The sequence below is a fragment of the Coturnix japonica genome, chromosome 5 (assembly GCF_054131305.1).
Source record: "Coturnix japonica strain WE chromosome 5, WE-NBRP24, whole genome shotgun sequence".
Taxonomy (NCBI): domain Eukaryota; kingdom Metazoa; phylum Chordata; class Aves; order Galliformes; family Phasianidae; genus Coturnix; species Coturnix japonica.
The window spans coordinates 55865057-55883557 of NC_140667.1; the positions used below are offsets into that span (position 1 = coordinate 55865057).

Here is an 18501-nt window from a genome sequence, read left to right on the forward strand (position 1 = left end):
GTGCGCGACGCTGCGTGAGGCGGCGGCGCCCGGAAGTGACGCGTGAGGCCGCCGGGCACCGCTGTGCCACAGGAGAGACGGCACGGGAACACGGCGGGACTGCAGGTGAGGGACCGGACGGGACGGGACGGGCTGTGCGCTGTGTGCTGTGCTCTGTGCTGTGCTGTGCTGTGCTGTGCTGTGCTGTGGGCCGGGCGGTGCCGTGCTGGGGGGGGCTGCCCGCGTCGGGCTCGGCCGGGGCCTCCCGCAGCCCGGCCTGAGCGCTGGGAGCCGCCTGCGCACGGCCTGAGGGTGCGATGCTTGGCAGCTGGCAAAGATAGCGCTACGCTGCGGGACGGCACGGGGTGTGTCCCGGCACTGTCCGGTGTGTGTCCCGGCACTGTCCGGTGCGTGTCCCGGCACAGCCCGGTGCGTGTCCCGGCACAGCCCGGTGCGTGTCCCGGCACAGCCCGGTGCGTGTCCCGGCACTGCCCGGTGCGTGTCCCGGCACAGCCCGGTGCGTGTCCCGGTACAGCCCGGTGTGTGTCCCGGTACTGCCCGGTGTCCCGGTTCTGCTGTGCGGTACCGCACTGTGCTCATCCGGGCCGGGCTGCAGCTCACAGCACGCTCCCATCCTGCTGCCCGGTGCCCGCAGAGCTCTGCTCCAACCTTACCGATAACTCTGTGTTGATTGTGTCCAGCACAGACCCATAATAAGAGCTGAGCTCCCTCCCATCGCTGAGCAGGGCACAGCTCCTGTCCTGCCGTGCAGCCTTCATTTTGTCAGCGCTGCTGTTACATTCTGTATTTAGAAGCTGCTGGTTTATTTTATTCTTTCACATGCAGCAGTTCGTAAGTGGGCTCGTACAAATCAGGTGCCAGTTAAGGAGCTATGGAGATGATGAACTTCTTAATAATGAGTGAAGGAAATGCACTTTGAAGGCTTGCATAGTCTAGTGAATAAAGAAGTTAGATCAGCTTTTCAGTTCAGAAATTGGCTGGCAGTGATGTTCCCTGCAGAACAATGTGATGTTCCCTGGCTGTCCTGCATGTCAATGTATTGACGCCCTCCACCCTCTCACCGCTGTAACAATTCAGTGCATGAGAACTGAGGAGCTCCTGCAGCTCTCAGTGGTGGGCAGCACCACCCGAATGTTAATGAAGCTGAAATTAGAGCAGGTATCGTGGTTATGTGGGGCTGTCAGGTGTCACAATGGAAAGGAAAACTCCCAGCAATGAGTGCTTGGGGGCTGTGTGAGCTGTGGGCGGCAGCTTCCTTCTCTCTGCCCTGTGCCTGCAGCCTGGGGAGAGGTGGAGGCAGTGGCAGAGCCCAGGGCGCTTTGTGCTCCCCCGCAGTTGTGTGGGCTGTGCTGCAGAGCACCTCTCCTTGTTGCACTGCTTAGAATCCTCGAATCATTGAGTCTGGAAAAGACCACCAAAATGCGAGTCCAGCGCCATCCCAACACAGCACAGACCGTGTCCCTCAGTGCCACATCTCCATGGCACCTTTCACCTTTGGGAACAAGTGTCCCCCCTGCTCCCTGCACAGTCTGTGCCAGCACATCGCTGTTCTGTCAGAGAATAAATGTTTCCTAATATCCAACCTGAACCTTTCCTGGTGCAACATGAAGCCATCACCTCTCATCCTTTTACTGTTACCTGGAGCAGAGGCCAATCCCCACCTCACCACCACCTCCTTTCAGAGTGTTGTAGAGAGCAATGAGGTGTCCCCGGAGCCTGCTCTTCACAGCCACTTTTCACAGGACCTGTGCTAAAGACACTTCACACTTTGTTGTCCTCTTTTGCTGGTGCTGGGTGCCCTGACTTGACCTCATAGAGCAGCAGTGTTCTTGCTGGGGAGTTCTTGTTGCAAAGTCCCCCTCGGGGTGAGCTGAGGGTCTCCCTTCTGCTGTGCTCCCCTGCCCATTCAGAGCTCAGCAGCCCTGCTCACACACACCCTTTCCTGCAGTCCAGTGTCCCACAGCCTGTGCCTTTCTTTCTGTGCTTTGTGACAAGGGAGGGGCTGTTCTGATCTGTGTGGAGCAGGGGTTGTGGGGCTGTGTGCCTCCTGAGCACTGGAGTGTTATGCAGCACTGCTTGGGGTGAGATGCAGCAGGGATGGCTTGAGGCAAGGAGCACAAACTAGCTTAGGAAGTTTTAACTTTGTCTCAAATGAGTCAGTTCTTTATTTTACAGAACCATAGGGGTTGGAAGTGACCTCTGGAGCTCTGCCAGTCCAGTCCCCCTACAGCAGTTACACACAGATTGTGTAAGTGGGTTTGGATACCTCCAGATAGCGAGACTCCTGCACTACTCAGGGTAGCTGTGCCAGGGCTCTGCCACCTTCACAGCACAGAGTTCTTCCTCACGGTCATATGGAACTCCCTGGGCTCCAGTATGTGCCCAGTGCCCCTTGTTTTGGTGCAGGGCACTATGGAACAGAGCCCAGCCCCATCCCCCAGTTCCACGCTGCAGATATGGATCAGCACTGCTCAGATCCCGTCTGCCTTCTCTCCTCCAGGTGCACGGCCCCAGGGCTCTCTATTTTATTCTGATCTCTGTGCTGTTCTCTTGAATATGTGATGTAGAACCCCTTCATGCATTTAGAAGTTTGCATTTTATTCCAGAAGGAAAAAACGTTTGTGTATTTTTCAATAAATGGTTCGTATGGCATACACTGTTAATTAGTACTTGTCCTAAGTTTAACGTGTATCTAAAAGCATAGAGCATGAGAGTCTGAGAGGTAAATTGCAATGTAATGCACTAATTTAGATAAAAACATAAATGGAAAAGTAATTTCTAAATGTTACATGTGGCACGTCTGTGTAATATGAGTAATAAAACAGCTGAGAATGAAACCCTGAGTAATGCCTCAAAAATTCTGTTTGTCACAGATGGACCAGTCGTCTCCAAGCTACATGCTTGCCAACCTAACCCACTTGCATTCTGAACAGCTTCTGCAAGGCCTGAACCTCCTTCGCCAGCATCACGAGCTGTGTGACATTATCCTTCGAGTTGGCGATGTCAAGATCCATGCCCACAAAGTGGTGCTCGCCAGCATCAGTCCGTACTTCAAAGCCATGTTCACCGGGAACCTTTCTGAGAAGGAAAATTCAGAGGTAGAGTTTCAGTGCGTTGACGAAGCGGCCCTGCAGGCCATTGTGGAGTATGCCTACACAGGAACCGTGTTCATCTCACAGGACACCGTGGAGTCGCTTCTTCCAGCTGCAAACCTTCTCCAAATCAAGCTGGTGGTGAAGGAGTGCTGCGCCTTTCTGGAGAGCCAGCTCGACCCTGGCAACTGCATTGGGATATCTCGATTTGCAGAGACCTATGGCTGCCACGACCTGTACCTGGCTGCTAACAAGTACATCTGTCAGAACTTCGAAGATGTTTGTCAGACTGAAGAATTCTTTGAGCTTACGCATTCTGAATTGGATGAAATAGTTTCCAATGACTGCTTGAATGTCGTGTCAGAAGAAACGGTTTTTTATGCACTGGAGTCCTGGATCAAATATGATGTTCAGGAGCGACAGAAGTACTTAGCACAGCTGCTGCACTGCGTCCGACTGCCGCTGCTGAGTGTGAAGTTCCTCACAAGGCTGTACGAAGCAAACCATCTCATCCGTGATGACCATACCTGTAAACACCTTCTAAACGAAGCTCTAAAATATCACTTCATGCCTGAACACAGACTTTCCCACCAGACCATGCTGATGACGCGCCCTCGCTGTGCTCCTAAAGTTCTGTGTGCTGTAGGAGGAAAAGCTGGGCTGTTTGCGTGTTTAGAAAGGTAATAGCAGACAGAGCTGCTGCAGCAGTTGGGTGGCACGGTGCTCATGTGTGTTCTTTGTCACCCCATGTCAAGACAAGCACTGAGGAGCTGTGTTTGCAGAGGTGTGGTTACTGCTTTCCTCGGGAGTTTTCTTGTAGTGAGGACGAGCAGTGAGTTCAAAGTGCTTCTTGGTTTCTACGTGTAGTCCTCACAGTTATGAGGCTTTGTTTGTACCAGTACAAATAGTTACAAAATCTCTTTCACTCTGCATTAGGTTAATAAAGGTAGCTATTTTCAGTTTGTACACTACTAATAACTCAGGAGCCCTTGGAATTGAGGCTAACTCAGAGGAAAAGCTGAGGTTCCCAGCAGTGTTAAGTTCTTAATCACTGTGCAGTCATACCTTTGGTCTGCTACTGAGCCGGTCGTTTTTTACCCAGTTCTCAAATTAAGCATCCCCTTCAGATTAGAGGTTTGTTGCCTCGCTGAAGCTGGTCACAGCAGCAAAAGGAACATAACAGAAACAGCTTTCGTATGGTTCCATCCTGGTGTACCTGGGCTTCCTTTCAGCACCGTGCTGACATTTCCAGAAGTGGCAGCTCAACTGTGAGTGTTCCTATGTGTATGTGTATTGTACATGCGCTGCTGTGATGCTGATTTACCTTTATCAGTGCAGTCAGTGTTCCCTGTGTTAAGGCGGGCTGCCTGCGCTGGCCCTGGATCTGGGCGCTGGGATATTTTACTGAGTTACTCTTTTTTTTGCAGCAGTTCAGTGCTTGTACATATGGGCGCACACTTAAGAGCAGTTAAAGGTGTTGTGAAAGTTACCTACAGTTTGCTTTCCTGATCAGTGGGTGTCAACAATGAACTGGGAATTGGGGTGTTGGGACAGGGTTGTGTTTTTAAAGAAAAAAGGGTGGTGGGAGTGTTGAATGCCAAATCTGTTTGGTGAAGGGAATGACAGTCCTCTGGTGCACCTCAGCTCTGTTTCTTCCACAGGTTCTTAAACCCTTTTAACAATGTCACATACTGGTGTGCTTCAGGATACTTTGTTGTTAACCAAAAATGCTGTTTGAACTGTGTGTTCCTGCATACCAGAACTCCTCTCACTTGTTAATTTATGATTCATATTAGTCTCTCATGAACTGATACTTCCATTCATACTTCAAGATTTTTTCTTGGCAAAAAAAGTCTTATATCAGTTAAAAATCTTCCCTAATAATTTAGGTACCTGATTTTCCTACAGCTAAAATGTGAAGTAGGAAACCCTTCTGCCACGGTGCTGTTTTTGCTTTTCGTTTCTCCGTGCAAAAAGGCTGATTTATTTATTTTTTAAATTATGGGTTTTTTTGCTCCCGTTAGCTCCTGCTTCATAATAACAGAGTTTCTTGGATTCAGTTTACTGCTGCTTTTTCCTGCTTGGGCCACTGCAATGAAGAGCTGGTGTGCTGTCAGTCATATATATTAGCATCACGGAATGGCCTGGGCTGCAAAGGCCCACAGTGCTCATCCAGCTCCAACCCCCTGCTGTGTGCAGGGTCACCAACCAGCAGCCCAGGCTGCCCAGAGCCACATCCAGCCTGGCCTTGAAACCTTCCCTCTCCTTAGGCAGCAGTGTACAATCACAAACTACAAACCATACTTTCTAAATGCGTGTACATGTCCATGTTTGTACCTCTCACCCTTTTTGTCTCTCTCATCTCCATGGTCATTCTGAGTGGCTGTTTGGTTTCTGGTTGCTTGGTTGTTTTCATTTTACTCTCCTAACCCTTTGGTTTGTATCTTGCAGCTCACCCTGCTTCCCAGAGCTGCACAGCACCCTGCTGTTTGTCCTCATGCTGTCCGTGATGCTTTGTGCCTTCTCAGTCTGTTTTGTACTTTCAAAATCCATTCTTTCAGGTCTCAGATTTGGTGCTCTGACTTCCCACCATGTCTCTGCACAGCTGTGTGCTTTTGCTCTTTGGTTTAGCTTATGACCAGGCCCTTGGAAGGAACAGCTGAAGTGGGATGAGAACTATGATGCATGCACTTAAGACTGCGTTCCTTGTTGCTCATTTGCACACAGCAGAGCTTCATAAGTTAGGTTTGCTCACATAACCTTTCTTTTTCTCTGTTTCAGTGTTGAAATGTATTTTCCCCAGAACGATTCCTGGATAGGCCTGGCACCTCTTAGCATTCCCCGCTATGAATTTGGAATATGTGTCCTAGACCAGAAAATCTATGTTGTAGGAGGGATTGCAACCCATGTGTGTCAAGGCATCAGCTACAGGAAGCACGAGAACTCGGTGGAGTGCTGGGACCCTGACACGAACACCTGGACGTCTCTGGAGAGGATGTTTGAGAGCCGCAGCACGCTGGGAGTGGTGGTGCTGGCAGGAGAGCTCTATGCCCTCGGGGGCTACGATGGGCAGTCGTACTTACGGACTGTAGAGAAATACATTCCTAAAGTTAAGGAGTGGCAGCTAGTGGCCCCTATGAACAAAACGAGAAGTTGTTTTGCTGCAGCTGTTTTAGATGGAATGATATATGCCATTGGTGGTTATGGTCCTGCCCATATGAACAGGTATGTGATTCTCGTGTCGTAGCTTGATGCCATAAGTTGGAAATCAGCAGAATGCACTTTTAAGCTTGTATTCGGCAGCCAGTTAAAATATTCTGAGATAAATCGGTGTTAATCCGCAGCGGGCCTCATTAATCCTTCTGCAGCATCAGTCAGCAATTCAGCTGGGAACTCTGTGTTTGAACTTCTCCCAGCTGGAACACAAAGATGTGTGTGTTCTCAAAAATCCCTGAGAAGGGAAGACAATGAAGTCAAATGCATACGTGTGTTCTGCTGAGCCAGGGAGTGCAGGGTGCCTGACCCTGAGGATCCACAGCCTGGATGTCCCAGAGAAATGCTGTGGGCTGGTTTGCTCTGCCCCGTGGCAGCTCCTTTGTCAGTGGGGCCCAGCAGCAGGTACAGCCCCCAGGAGAGCCCTGCTGAGCCACAGCACTGCACCAGTGCCCCAGGTAACCCTCAGGGCTGCACGGCGCCAGGACGTGAGGTTAATTCTGACATTTAAAATACTCCTTAGAAATGAATGGGGTTTTTCTCATGCTCAATATACCTTACATTCACAGACATTTTTTTTTTTGTACCAGCATGTTCTTTAATTGTTCTGTTCCACGTTGTTTCGCGTGGGTAGTCTGGGGTATTTAGTTATGCAAAGCAGTAACTTGTACTCTTCATTAGAACTGGGAACAAATCAGCCATATGTTCCTCTGGGAAGCAAATTAATAAACAACAAGCCTGAGGAGCTGAGTGCAGAGAGAACATGAAATCTTGCTTCTAAGAGGGGAAGCACCGATTATTTGACAGAATGGTATGATGACGTGGCACTACACGTTAATTGGATTCCTCACACTTTGTATGCATTTATGAACAGTAGTTTGTGAAGCAGAAGATTGGTTCCTAAACAGGGAGATGTAACTGAATAGTTTTCACTTGGAAAAGGCAAAGAGTACTCTAAGTTAAAGAGATATGTAGCATCAGTAGGTTACACTACTTAGTATGGTTCTAACCTTGTTGCACAGACTGCTTAAAAAGGAGGGTAAGCAAGACCTTGCTGAGGACAGTCTATTCATGACAGATGGGTGCTCGGGGTGAATGTCTGCCTTTGAAAGGGAAACTCAGCTTTGCATTTCACAACATGCAGAACTGAGCGGTGGAGTAGCAGGAAACACCTTCATCGAGTAGCAGGAAACATCTTCATCGTGTCGGTGTCTTTGAAGGGGAAAGCTCTAACATCAATTCTGTGGTGTCTTTGTGCAGCATCTGCTCTGTTCCTCGGTCAGAAAGGAATTGCCTGCACTTCCTGCTAGTTATCAAATGGATGGATACCTCATCAGCTGCCTTTTACAATTTTAGTTAGTCTTTATTGAATAGCTTTGTTTGTATTGATTATCTGGGGATGCAGCTGACATGTCGTGCCATGCGGTCACAAGGCTCATACAGGTTCTAGTGTTAAAAGCAAGCTGACTGCTGTGTAATTAAGCCCCTTTTCTCCTACTCTTTAGTGCTTCTGATTTTCTCTCTTCTGCCTCCCTTGTGCACTGTGGATGGGGCTGGCCACATACGAGGAGCATTTGGGTGACGGTCTGTACAGATCCAGTGGTTAATAAAATGATGCTGATAATTTCTATTTTATCCCAAAGGTCTCTTCTGTCCTTTGTGCTCTGATAGCAGCCCCTTTACTGCTTTCCTGAGGGATGTGCTCTCCATGTGGTTGGGTTTTTTTTTGCCTCTGTTATTTTCAGGGATGCCTGAAGGAATTTCTGATGCGTTACCCAAATAGAAACACTTCACATCTACATTTGGTTCAGTTTTTCACACGTTTCATTTTCTTATAAAAAGCAGCAGTCAACTTTGAAGGAGCTTTGTGTTCTGAACTCGGCTTTGAACAATCATACTTTGTTTCGAGATGTAACCTGAAGACGCATGGTGGGGAAGTGAGAGCATCAGAGAGATGGCTGAGCTGCTATTGCCATCTCGGAGCCTTGGAAGTGCTTTCTGGCAGTGCTTTCTGGAGGAGCTCCAGCTGCATGAGCTGTGTGTTGTGGAAGGGACCCTTGAGGTGATAGCTCTGCGTTCAGCTTTGTGTGCTGCCCTTGGGTAGTAGAAAGGAACCAAGCTACAGCATTTTCCACCAGCTCGAGTGCTTTTCATTGTGTTACGGTACTCCTGACAGGCACAACTAGATGAGTTTCTCATAGATGTGGATGGCGCTAAAATCCAAGCCTCACAAATTGTTTGTTTGTTTTTGCAGCATGGAACGCTACGATCCAAGTAAAAACTCTTGGGAGACGGTAGCTTCGATGGCTGATAAACGAATAAACTTTGGTGTTGGTGTCATGCTGGGCTTCATTTTCGTGGTAGGTGGGCACAATGGTGTGTCCCACTTATCGAGCATTGAGAGGTACGACCCCCACCAGAACCAGTGGACTGTGTGCCGACCCATGAAGGAGCCCAGAACAGGTAGGGGGACATCTGCAACTCGCAGCACTTCAGTGGGCTGCTCTTTCAGAAGTAAGGCGCTGTTTGGCCTGGTAGAAGCTGAGCTAAGTTTGGCTCACAGGGATTTGGTTGCAGGGCATCGATCTTCATCTCTGAACTGGGTCACAGATTGCTTAATCAATTCTGTACAAGAATAAGTATTTGAAGTCCAATCTGTTTTTGTTAATAGTGAGTGGTACGAGATAGAACTTGAAATAGTACTTCTTTTTTCTGTTAATTTTGAATTAATATCAGCAATTCTGTGGTCATTCTTCCATTTTATGTTGAGGCTCCATAACACATCATCTGTGCTGCCTGCCTCTGGAGTGTTGCTTTGCCTTCGGAAGGGGTGTGAGTGGAGCTGAAAAGGAGAGTTAGCATCCGTAGAGAGAATGACTCTCCTTTTGCATCCATTTTCCTTAAAGCTGGGCCAAAGTGGGAGAGGTTGGGTGGGCTTTGTCTGCTCTGCCTTATGAGGAGCTGCCAGTGGGGTCTCAAGTGGGAGCAGAAATACTCCTTAGTTCTGTGCTGAGTGATTGACTAACCTTTTCTCTTTTCAACAGGAGTGGGAGCAGCTGTAATTGATAACTACCTTTATGTAGTTGGCGGTCATTCAGGGTCATCCTACCTGAACACTGTACAGAAGTATGACCCCATCTCAGATACCTGGCTGGACTCTGCTGGTATGATGTACTGCCGCTGCAATTTTGGTTTGACTGCACTTTGATGACGAGCAGGACTTCATGGACCTGTTGCGAAGATGGAACTTGATCTGGTTGAAGATAAACCTGCCACTGGAGACCATGTGCTGCGTTTTCTGGAGCTGGAAAGTTGCGGGAATGTGGTGGAGTTGTGGTTGAAGTGAGGAAGGAATCGTTTCCTCTTGGCTGCTGGCCTTATTACTTCAGTGCCACGGGCAGCAGGAGTGGGAAGCTCACCAGCAGCTGGGCTTGGGTAGCATCTGTTACAGGCAGGGAACTTTAACGAGTACTGTACATGCCTAGGACGTGGTTAGGACACTCACTGTCTGTCTGACCCTTTCACTTTCTAGAGCTTTTCTCTCCCTCCTGCCTACTAAGAAACATGAAGTTTACTGTGCTTGGGGTGAGAGCCGTATGTGTGTGCTGTGTGCTTGGGTTCTGCTGATGACTGCCTGGTTGTGTCTTCATATTAAGAAAATGCCAGTGCTTCATAATTTTTTTATGAACAGTAACTAAAGGGCTGCCTTGTTTCTGTATCTCAAGGTCTGTAAATAATAAATGCCATAGTCTGTTGCCTGTATGCTCTCCTTTGTGACCTGCCTGCTGGTAGGAGGGCTGGGACAAGTAGGAACTGCTTGAAGAAATTTGCAAGGCACGTTTATTGCCTCGTAACAAAAAGCTGTGATCTGATGAAGTCCCGTTCTGTCCCATGTATTTCTCTGTCATGGACAGATGGGTACCAGAGGTGGGGACTCAGCCTTGCTGCTCTGCTGTGTGGTTTCAGTCGAGATGCAGAGAGAAATGACAGCAGTAACACACTGGAAAATGTCACAGCAGCACTTGTAGCATGACATAAAATAAATACTCAGAAAACAATCAGTCCCACACTTCTCCAGAGCACACGTGTGTCTGTATTCCCTACTAATTCCCTTTCTAAAGGAATGTATGGTCCCTTTCTCCTAGTGCAGGGATGTGAGTGGTGCTGGCTGTGTGCCTGCTGCTGTGTCTGTCCGTGCTGTCAGTGCGCTGTGCAGGGAGCACGGTGCCTGTGCTTGTGCTGCTGGGTTTCCTTCTGACTCACTTGAGATATTTGTGCCTATGGAAACTGTCCGGAGTAACACAATGTAGTGAATGAGCTCTGTGTGTTACCTTTGCTTTTTTTTTTCCAGCAGATCTGTTTCTTGTTCTCACAAATACATAATACGTTCATGTGGAGCAGTAAGATCGGGTTCTTGCCCTGAACAGCCCCGGGTTGCGGTGCTGGTGAGCGCAGTGCTGGGCTCAGTGCTGCTGTAGCACCAGGTGACAACTGTGTGATGGCTCCAAGCCTGGTGGCAGTGCAGGCAGGTAAAGGGAAGCTGATGCTGTGGGTAGTAACAGTTATTTCCAAATAGATGGGTGAGTGCATAGCATTTCCAGCTAGTTCAGCACCGTTGGGTTTGTCTCCAGCTTTGAACTGGGGATTGTGGTTATCCTGAATTTCTGTTTCGATTGTGTTGCCAGACCTTAGGTACTTAGGAGCTGTTCTGCCTCGGGTTACTTTCTGTTCTAACGTGTTCAGTTCCCATTTGTGTCCCCTGGTTTTCCAGGCCCACGTAGTATTGGTTTTGAAGGTGCAATAATATTTAAAACAGTTGCTTTAAAAGCCATTTCTTTATAGGTGTGCATAGCAGGCGTTCTCCGAGTACACTTAATTTATTGTTTATTTTCTCCTTGCAGAGCTAATTGCAGCTGGGCAAGCACTGGTGGTCTTGGTTCTTCCATAAGCTCAGATCTGAGCAGCCGAGGGAGCACAGGAGCTTTCACCTCACAGCACAGCTCACCCAGCTCAATGCTTGCACAAATCCTGCACGGGCTCTTCAGGTTTGGCAGAATTAAGCAGGACTTTACAAGCAAATAATTCACAGCGTAGGAGTTTTCAGGGCAGTTTATGTGACCCACTGAGGGTTTGTGGTTATGCAGCAGTAATGGTGTAACTGGACGGGAGTAGCTGCTCTGAGTGGGAGTGCAGAGGACGGGCAGCTGGGGCACTGGGGAGAAGTGATGGTGCTTCAGTCTGCACAGATCACCGCCGTGTCCTGGTGGGTGCACAAGGGGAGTGCTTTGTGTGCTCTTGTCCTTCACAGCATCACAGAAGCCCTTGGGTGTGATATTTTCTGATATCTGTCAAGACATGAAGTTGTGGAACCATCTAATGTTAAGGAGGAAAGTGTTCTTACTTAAAGTCAGCTGTGTGCCTCTAAGCATAGGGGTGTTCCGTGCAGGTCAGTGTGTGCTGTACTGAAGTACCATCCCAGGAATGAAGATGTTAGTGCATCTTTGCTTGAAACACGCTCAGGATGTGTGAGGAAATGCAGTTTGTGGCAGTAGAAGGTGCTGTGAGGGACAGGAATCGCTTTGATGTCATCAGAACAAAAAGTGATACTGTTGGTTATTCAGTGCAGACTTCTTTCACTAATGGAAGGCAGAACAGTTGAAGTCTTAAGATGTTGTATTATGTTTACCTGAGCGGTAGCAATACTAAGTTAGGTGATAGAGACTGACCCTGAATCGTGTCGTGTAGTATTGCTTGACTTGAAGGTAGCAGCATAAACAATGCTCCTTGTTTGCAGCCTCAGGAATGGGGAGAACACATGATGGAACGTGCTGCTGTTGGATGAACTGTTGGGCTGGTTGGGTAGACATGGGCACAGCAAGGCCTCAGCTTTAGGCCTCAGCTTTAGGCCTCAGCTCGTGTCCCGCTGCCCTTATTCTGCTCAGGCACTCGCTGTCCTGTGCCTCAAAGTGGATATGGGACAGTCAGGCACAGCAGCTTGTTCACAGCTGCAGCTCAGGTGCAGTGCTCCCGCCGTCGGGTCTGTCTTGCAGCTGGAAATCTAAGGACCTTCAACCAAGATGTCACACAGCTACAAATTATCATCCGGTTCTATTTGTAATCACTCCAAATGATCCGTAAAGCACTTCAAAATGGGCCCTAGGTTGTGTGTACATAGCTCCCACAGTTCTGTTTTCACTCAGATATCCATCCATAAGCTTCATACCTGCCTCTCCTGCCAGGAATGCCCTTCTTTCAGGAGGTTTCCTTGGGGCTGCAGGGGCCACGTGTGCCCCACGAGCATCGCTCTGTTCCCCATCACTGGGTGACAGCACATTACCATGGTGAAGCTGCCATCAGCAAGTCCCCATCCATCATCTAAAACAACACGAAATGTCCCAGCTTGCCTTAAATTCCTGATATTTAACCGAAAAGCAAAGAACTGGGTGATAATTGCTGTTGTTCTGCCTTATGCGCTGTGCTGTATTTCAAACCCAAGAATGATGATTTTTAGCAGGATTGAATAACTGTACAGAGAACACGGGAGCGCAGTGGTGAGGAGCGAGCAGTGCTGCCGTAGCTCTGTGTCCGTAGGTGTTCTCACGTGCTCTCCTTCTTTAGCAGCAGTTTCCTGGTCCTGTTCTTGTTTACAACGTGCTCTTTGAGTCCAGCAGGAAATGAACTGTGACTTGCATCCTCCTTCCTTGCCCATGCTCTCGATGTGTTGGCCCTTGTGATAATGCTCTGTAATGATTGTTGTAGCTCTTTCATTGAGTGTGAAGCAATTTAGTAAATAAACCTGGAGAAAAGCTTGCTTTCACACTTCTGTTGGGTGCTGAACATAAACCAGTGGCTGCCTTTCTTTCCTCGTGTGATAGTGATGTCTGTGGGATGTCACCCAAATGCAACAGCAACGTCATTTTCATCTGTCCCTTCCCATTTTCCACAGCACCACCTGCTGAATGTGCTCAACACAGACGTGCTGCTCCTGCTTGCTGTGTGCTCTGCGAAGCTCCTGCCAGCTTCAGAAACACCAGTGTCCAGAAACATCTGTTGGGGTCAGTGGGTTTAGCAGCTCAGTGATGTCTGTTGGCAGCTGGATGGATCGTTGTCTGTGCTGTGGGTGGTAACCTCCCCTTGTGTGATGGTCTGTGTGAGGTGTCAGCAGGTGCTGCGCTCTCTGTTTGACGCAGAGAAATAAGACTTGGCACTGAGGTCAGGTTTGGTTTTTGCTGGCTTCATCTCAGTGCTGACACACGCTTCTACCAAATGGAGACTGTGAGGGTGGGCAGTGATAGGACAAGGGGGAATGGTGTTAAACTGAGACAGGGGAGGTTTAGGTTGGATCTGAGGAGGAAGTTTTTCCCCCAGAGGGTGGTGACGCACTGGAACAGGTTGCCCAAGGAGGCTGTGGATGCCCCATCCCTGCAGGCATTCAAGGCCAGGCTGGATGTGGCTCTGGGCAGCCTGGGCTGCTGGTTGGTGACCCTGCACACAGCAGGGGGTTGGAGCTGGATGAGCACTGTGGGCCTTTGCAACCCAGGCCATGCTGTGATTCTATGAGTTAGTGGCTGATGGGGACACTGAGGCCCAGCAAGTGCTCCCTGTCCACCACTTCCTCACACCCAGCTTTTACCATGTTGCTCCCCCAGCTGCTCAGTGCTTCCCTGCAACACAAACATGAAGACAGTGTCCTGTGCTGAGCAAGAGGTCTCAGATATGAGCCTGGTATTGTGAATGCTGTCCCATGGGAGTCTCTCCTTCCTTTGGAGCTCTAGCATTTGGTTAAACACCTATTATTTTTAAAGCTGAATTATTGACTGGAACTCTTTGTGGCTGACAGGTATCTACTTTCACGGAACCAGAGAGCAGCCTGGGCTGCAAAGGCCCACAGTGCTCATCCAGCCCCAACCCCCTGCTGTGTGCAGGGTCACCAACCAGCAGCCCAGGCTGCCCAGAGCCACATCCAGCCTGGCCTTGAAACCTTCCCTCTCCTTAGGCAGCAGTGCTTCTGTCCTTTTATTTAAGTGATGAAAGAACAAACTGAACATGAAGTGGATGGTTGGGCATCCAGCTCTGAGCCTGGGCTCGAAGCCGCTGCCCCTTCCTGTGGCTCACTGGGCTGCTGCCTTGTGCACACTGTGCTCCCATGAGCTGTTGTGCCCCGGGTGCAGTGAGGAGCTGTCAGCAGGCACACAGCTGGCTGTTCTGAGGCCACGCTGTTGGAAATTCTGGTCCTGTGCATTTAAAAGCCGTGAAATGATATTGCTTTGCTGGAGGATGGTGGTGTTACTTGAGAGCCAGAGGTAAGGGCACGCCTGAGTGCTTTGCTTAATTGGAGATGAAACTCAAATACTAACAGCTTCGGGCTGCGAATTTGGATCTGTATTTCAGTCCCCAGACCTCTGGGCTCCGGAGATTTGCTGAGCCTGCTGGAAGTGCTGGGATGCAGCGGGTATTTAATTGTGCTGGGGATGTGGGTTTCCACTGCCCAATCCCTCAGTGCTCATTGAACACTGCAGGATGAAGAACCCCCCCCATCTGCACACATATCTCCTGCTGTGCTTGCAGGCCCAGCAATGCACTGCATGAGGTGAAGGCTCTGGGAGCCCGGGAGCTCTCCCACCCCCCAAGGGCAGAGTGGGGTACAACCCCTTCTATCCCTGGCTGCAGGATGGCTGCCCCATGCAGCAGTCACCTCCACTGCCTCCAGCTCCCCATTTCCCTGGGATGACTCTGGTTTTTGTCTTATTTCTTCCATCTCAGACCCGTGGCAAAGCACATCAGGTGAACGCCCCGGCAGCTGCTCCACAAGGGCAAGGCAGACAAGTTGAAGATCACAGGTCACAGTGTGGTTGGGTTGGAAGGGACCCCAAAGCCCCAACCCTAGAGCAGCACCTTGCACTTGGCCTCATTTGCTCCACTCCCAGACACAGTGCTGCTCTCAGCTGCTGTCCTGACCAAAGTCAGGGTGTTTACAGCCCTGCTGCCACATCCCCCCCTCTGCTGCTCCCATTGCAGGGCTGCACAGCAGCATCCCAGCCCCAGCTCTGTGGCTCCCGGTGCATCCCCACGGGGTCCTGTGAGCCCAGTTCTGTACCCAGGGACACACAGGTGCTTACAGAACCTACTGTCAGCTTCCATCTGCTGTGCTATTTATTTGAAACCTTGAGTTGTCCTAAATGAAAAAGCACTTTCCTCATTTGTGCAGATTAATTTAGAGAGCTGGAGATAATAATATTTTATAAATTTAGCATAAATTTCCCAGAGGGTTTGCAGATATTCAGATTAAACTCATTCCATTCAGGCTGATACCCGGCTAGGAAACAAAGCCTTGCTCTCCCTGGAGCCTTCAGACCTGCTGCTGTTGCTGCAGTCCCACCAACCCAGGCTCTATGGGGCAGCCCACAGCTGGGACACCTCACATCCCAGATGTGTGGCATAAGGATTATGACCCATAAAGATTATTGAGTCCATTCCTGGCTCCACACAGAACCACCCAACGATCTGTAGGTCTGAGGGAAGCACATTCAGTGCTGTGCAATGGAAGCCATGGGGATGCTGTGGAGGTCCCATGCAGATCAGGGTGCCTGGTTCTTGGTTCTTCCTTCCTCCCAGCTGCTCCTCTTTTCCCAGGAGCATCCCCTGCTCTGCATTAGGATTATTGCAGGATGGGAACGATCCAGCTGACCTAACATAAAGTGACAGACCTCATCACACGGTGTCATCCTGCATTTCTGGGGGGAAAAAGAGAGTGAGAAAGTGAGAGAAGAGATGTTAACGCTCCCTGTGGTCACAGCAGCAGGAGCTGGGATGTGGGAGATGGGGGAGCTGGGCTCTGTGCTGCCCCAGGGAGCTCAGCAATGCCCGGCTGTGCCCAGAGCTGCTGGTGGGGGGTGGGAGGAGGGGTCTGTGTGTGCGGCCATATGGAGTCATGGAATGGGTTGGGTTGGAAGGGGCCCTTAAGACCGTCTCGTTCCAACCCCCTGCTGTAGGCAGCTGTAGCCCATGTTGCTCACAGCCCCATCCAGCCTGGCCTTGAATGCTTCCAGGGAGGGGAATCCACAGCCTCACTGTGTGTCTCTGTGCCCGTGTGGCTGTGATTCTGTCTATCAGTGCCTACACATCTGTCTGCCCACGGGTTTGTGCCCTGCTGTGCTCCTCACTGAGATGCTCCTGTGCCCTTTTGACATGAATCTGATGATAGAAACCCTATTTTATTCTGCAGAATGAAAAGTAAAAGGAAAATTAACCTAATCTGCCGAATTCACCTTTCCAGTGGCTCCAGCAGCACTGCCGGCCTGGGGGCGCAGTGCGGGCCGTGCAGAGGAGGGGGCTCCGAGCGCAGCGCCCTCACTGCCGCTGCTTAATCCGACTCGGAGAAAAGGATATTAAGCTCCGAAGGGATCTTACACGCATCCCCGCGGCATTTGACACGCTAATCTTACGGCAATAGATTAATTACAATCGCTATTTCTGTCGGCTTAACTGACTGCCGAGAGGTCACCGCTAAAGGGTAAAGCTGCCCCGGCTGCGCCGAACGGCGGCACTGCGGGGACAGAGAGGCACAAGTGCGGGCTGCTCGGGTGCGCTGCGGGCAGAGGGAAAGACGGACTTTAAGGGTCCCCGTCCGGCTCCAGCCGTTCCGCCGTTCTGTGTCTGTGTTTGGGGAAATCCCACCGTGCGGCATCTCTGCCCACGCGCGGCGCGTCGCTACGGGGCGGGGAGGGAAGGGAGCGCAGAGCCGGACGGCTGCGGCCCCGAGCGGCACCGGGGGAGGGGGAGGAGCAGCGGGGAGCTCCGCGTTGTGTTGGGTACAGCCCCCACGCCCCGCCCGCAGCTCCGAGCGCTTCGGGGCGCTGAGAACGAGCCTCGCGCCCGGCAGATGGCAGCAAAGCGCCGCTGCTCCGTGACGGCCAGAACGGAGCCACGAGGGATGAAACTGGGGCCCGTCCTGCGGGAACGAGCTGCGGCCGGGAGCCGGGATGGGGGGATCCGAGCGGAGCGGGGGGGGGCTGCGGGGTCCGGGAGGGGCGCTCCGGGGAGACAGGCTGGGGGTACGGGCTCCTTCCGGGGGCGCTGGGGAAAGGATTCCCCGTCACTCGGTGCGATTTTACTCGTGGGAAGGTGCGAGTTGCGCGACCGGCTGCGGCGTGGCGAGGATTTGTAACGATCCGTTCGTGCAGGTGGGAGCACAGAGTGAGCCGCGGCCCGATGGGGGCACGGAGACACGCAGCAGCCGGCAGCCCAGCAGGAATCATGGTCCCATCGCTCACACACCGGGCCCAGCTCGGCCCGTATCGCCGTCGGGCGGCGGTTGTGACTGCAAAACCCGAGGGGCTGCGGGATGGGACCCAAAGAAGGTTGGGACAAAAGCAGGGAGAACAGCCGCTCCCAGCAGGACTCATTGCTGATATGGGGCTCTTCTTCTCCAGAAGTTTTCAGTGACTTCTAAAGCACAACAGAGTCTTTATTCCTCCAGAAAATCTGCTGCTGATGTGGATCCTTTCCCTGCCCTCCAGTTTCCTTAGGAGAAACCCGGAGCTCACCAGGTGGGGTCACAGCGGTGCTGGGGCTGTGGGAGCACGTGAGGTCTCCCTGTCCCTCTCCCTGTGCCCCACTCCTTCAGCACCGTGCGGGGCTGCTGTGAACAAAGGGCAGGACCCGGCACTTGGTCTTTTTGAGCCTCATCCCGTTGGCCTCAGCACATCGGTCACCCTGTCCTTGTCCCTCTGTAGGGCCTTCCTGCCCTCAGGCAGGTCACTGCTTGGTGCACAGGGGACATTCCAGTGCCCACCCAGCAACTGACGGGTCATCCAGAGGAAAAACGGCAGAGAGCGTTGAGAGGAATGCCTCCAATCAGTGCTGAATAAGGACTGATGGAAGGGGGGAAGCCAGGAGGCAAAGGAGTCGCTCTCAGAGTGACATTTCAGCCCTATCAGCCTGAAGGAAAGAGATGTGTGGCAATACTGGGTGTGTTGGAACCTTGGAGTGCATCTGCCTATGGGGATGCAAAGTCCCACAGAGCAGATGGGTCCCGTGCTCAGGGAGGGCTTCCTACAAACAAGGCTGATGCTGGTCAGCTGCTGAGCAGGCTGTGATAACCCTGCACTGCTCGGATGTGGTCAGAAACGCTTCAGTCCCTTCCCAGCCTTCACCTGGCAGCCAGGGCTACAGGGTCGTGTACATTAATAAACTC

At 51.1% G+C, this 18501-nt stretch overlaps 1 protein-coding gene across 4 annotated transcripts; it reads left to right on the forward strand.

Annotated features, from left to right (window-relative positions):
- The first annotated feature begins 44 nt into the window (after positions 1–44).
- KLHL28 (kelch like family member 28) lies at positions 45–13122 on the forward strand. 4 transcript variants are annotated; one of them, XR_004307343.2, is made up of 6 exons: positions 45–105; positions 2874–3772; positions 5874–6317; positions 8560–8768; positions 9350–10834; positions 11207–13122. XR_004307343.2 is itself a non-coding variant. In XM_015865912.3 (5 exons), exons 2-5 carry the CDS (start codon positions 2874–2876, stop codon positions 9511–9513), a joined length of 1716 nt encoding a protein of 571 aa, XP_015721398.2. In that variant the 5' UTR covers positions 45–105; the 3' UTR covers positions 9514–13122. The 4 variants fall into 4 exon arrangements, 3 of the variants coding, with proteins under 3 accessions (XP_015721398.2, XP_085404009.1, XP_085404008.1); XM_015865912.3 differs by having other exon boundaries at positions 9350–13122; XM_085547882.1 differs by lacking the exon at positions 45–105 and adding an exon at positions 2227–2248 and having other exon boundaries at positions 9350–13122.
- The last annotated feature ends 5379 nt before the right edge of the window (positions 13123–18501 follow it).

What these genes read in the sequence shown, in the direction of transcription:
- KLHL28 (XM_015865912.3), top strand. Translation starts at nt 2,874, where the DNA reads ATGGACCAGTCGTCTCCAAGCTACATGCTTGCCAACCTAACCCACTTG. An exon ending in CTGTTTGCGTGTTTAGAAAG is followed by an intron (nt 3,773 to 5,873) that starts GTAATAGCAGAC and finishes TCTCTGTTTCAG; the next exon opens with TGTTGAAATGTATTTTCCCC. An exon ending in GGTCCTGCCCATATGAACAG is followed by an intron (nt 6,318 to 8,559) that starts GTATGTGATTCT and finishes TTGTTTTTGCAG; the next exon opens with CATGGAACGCTACGATCCAA.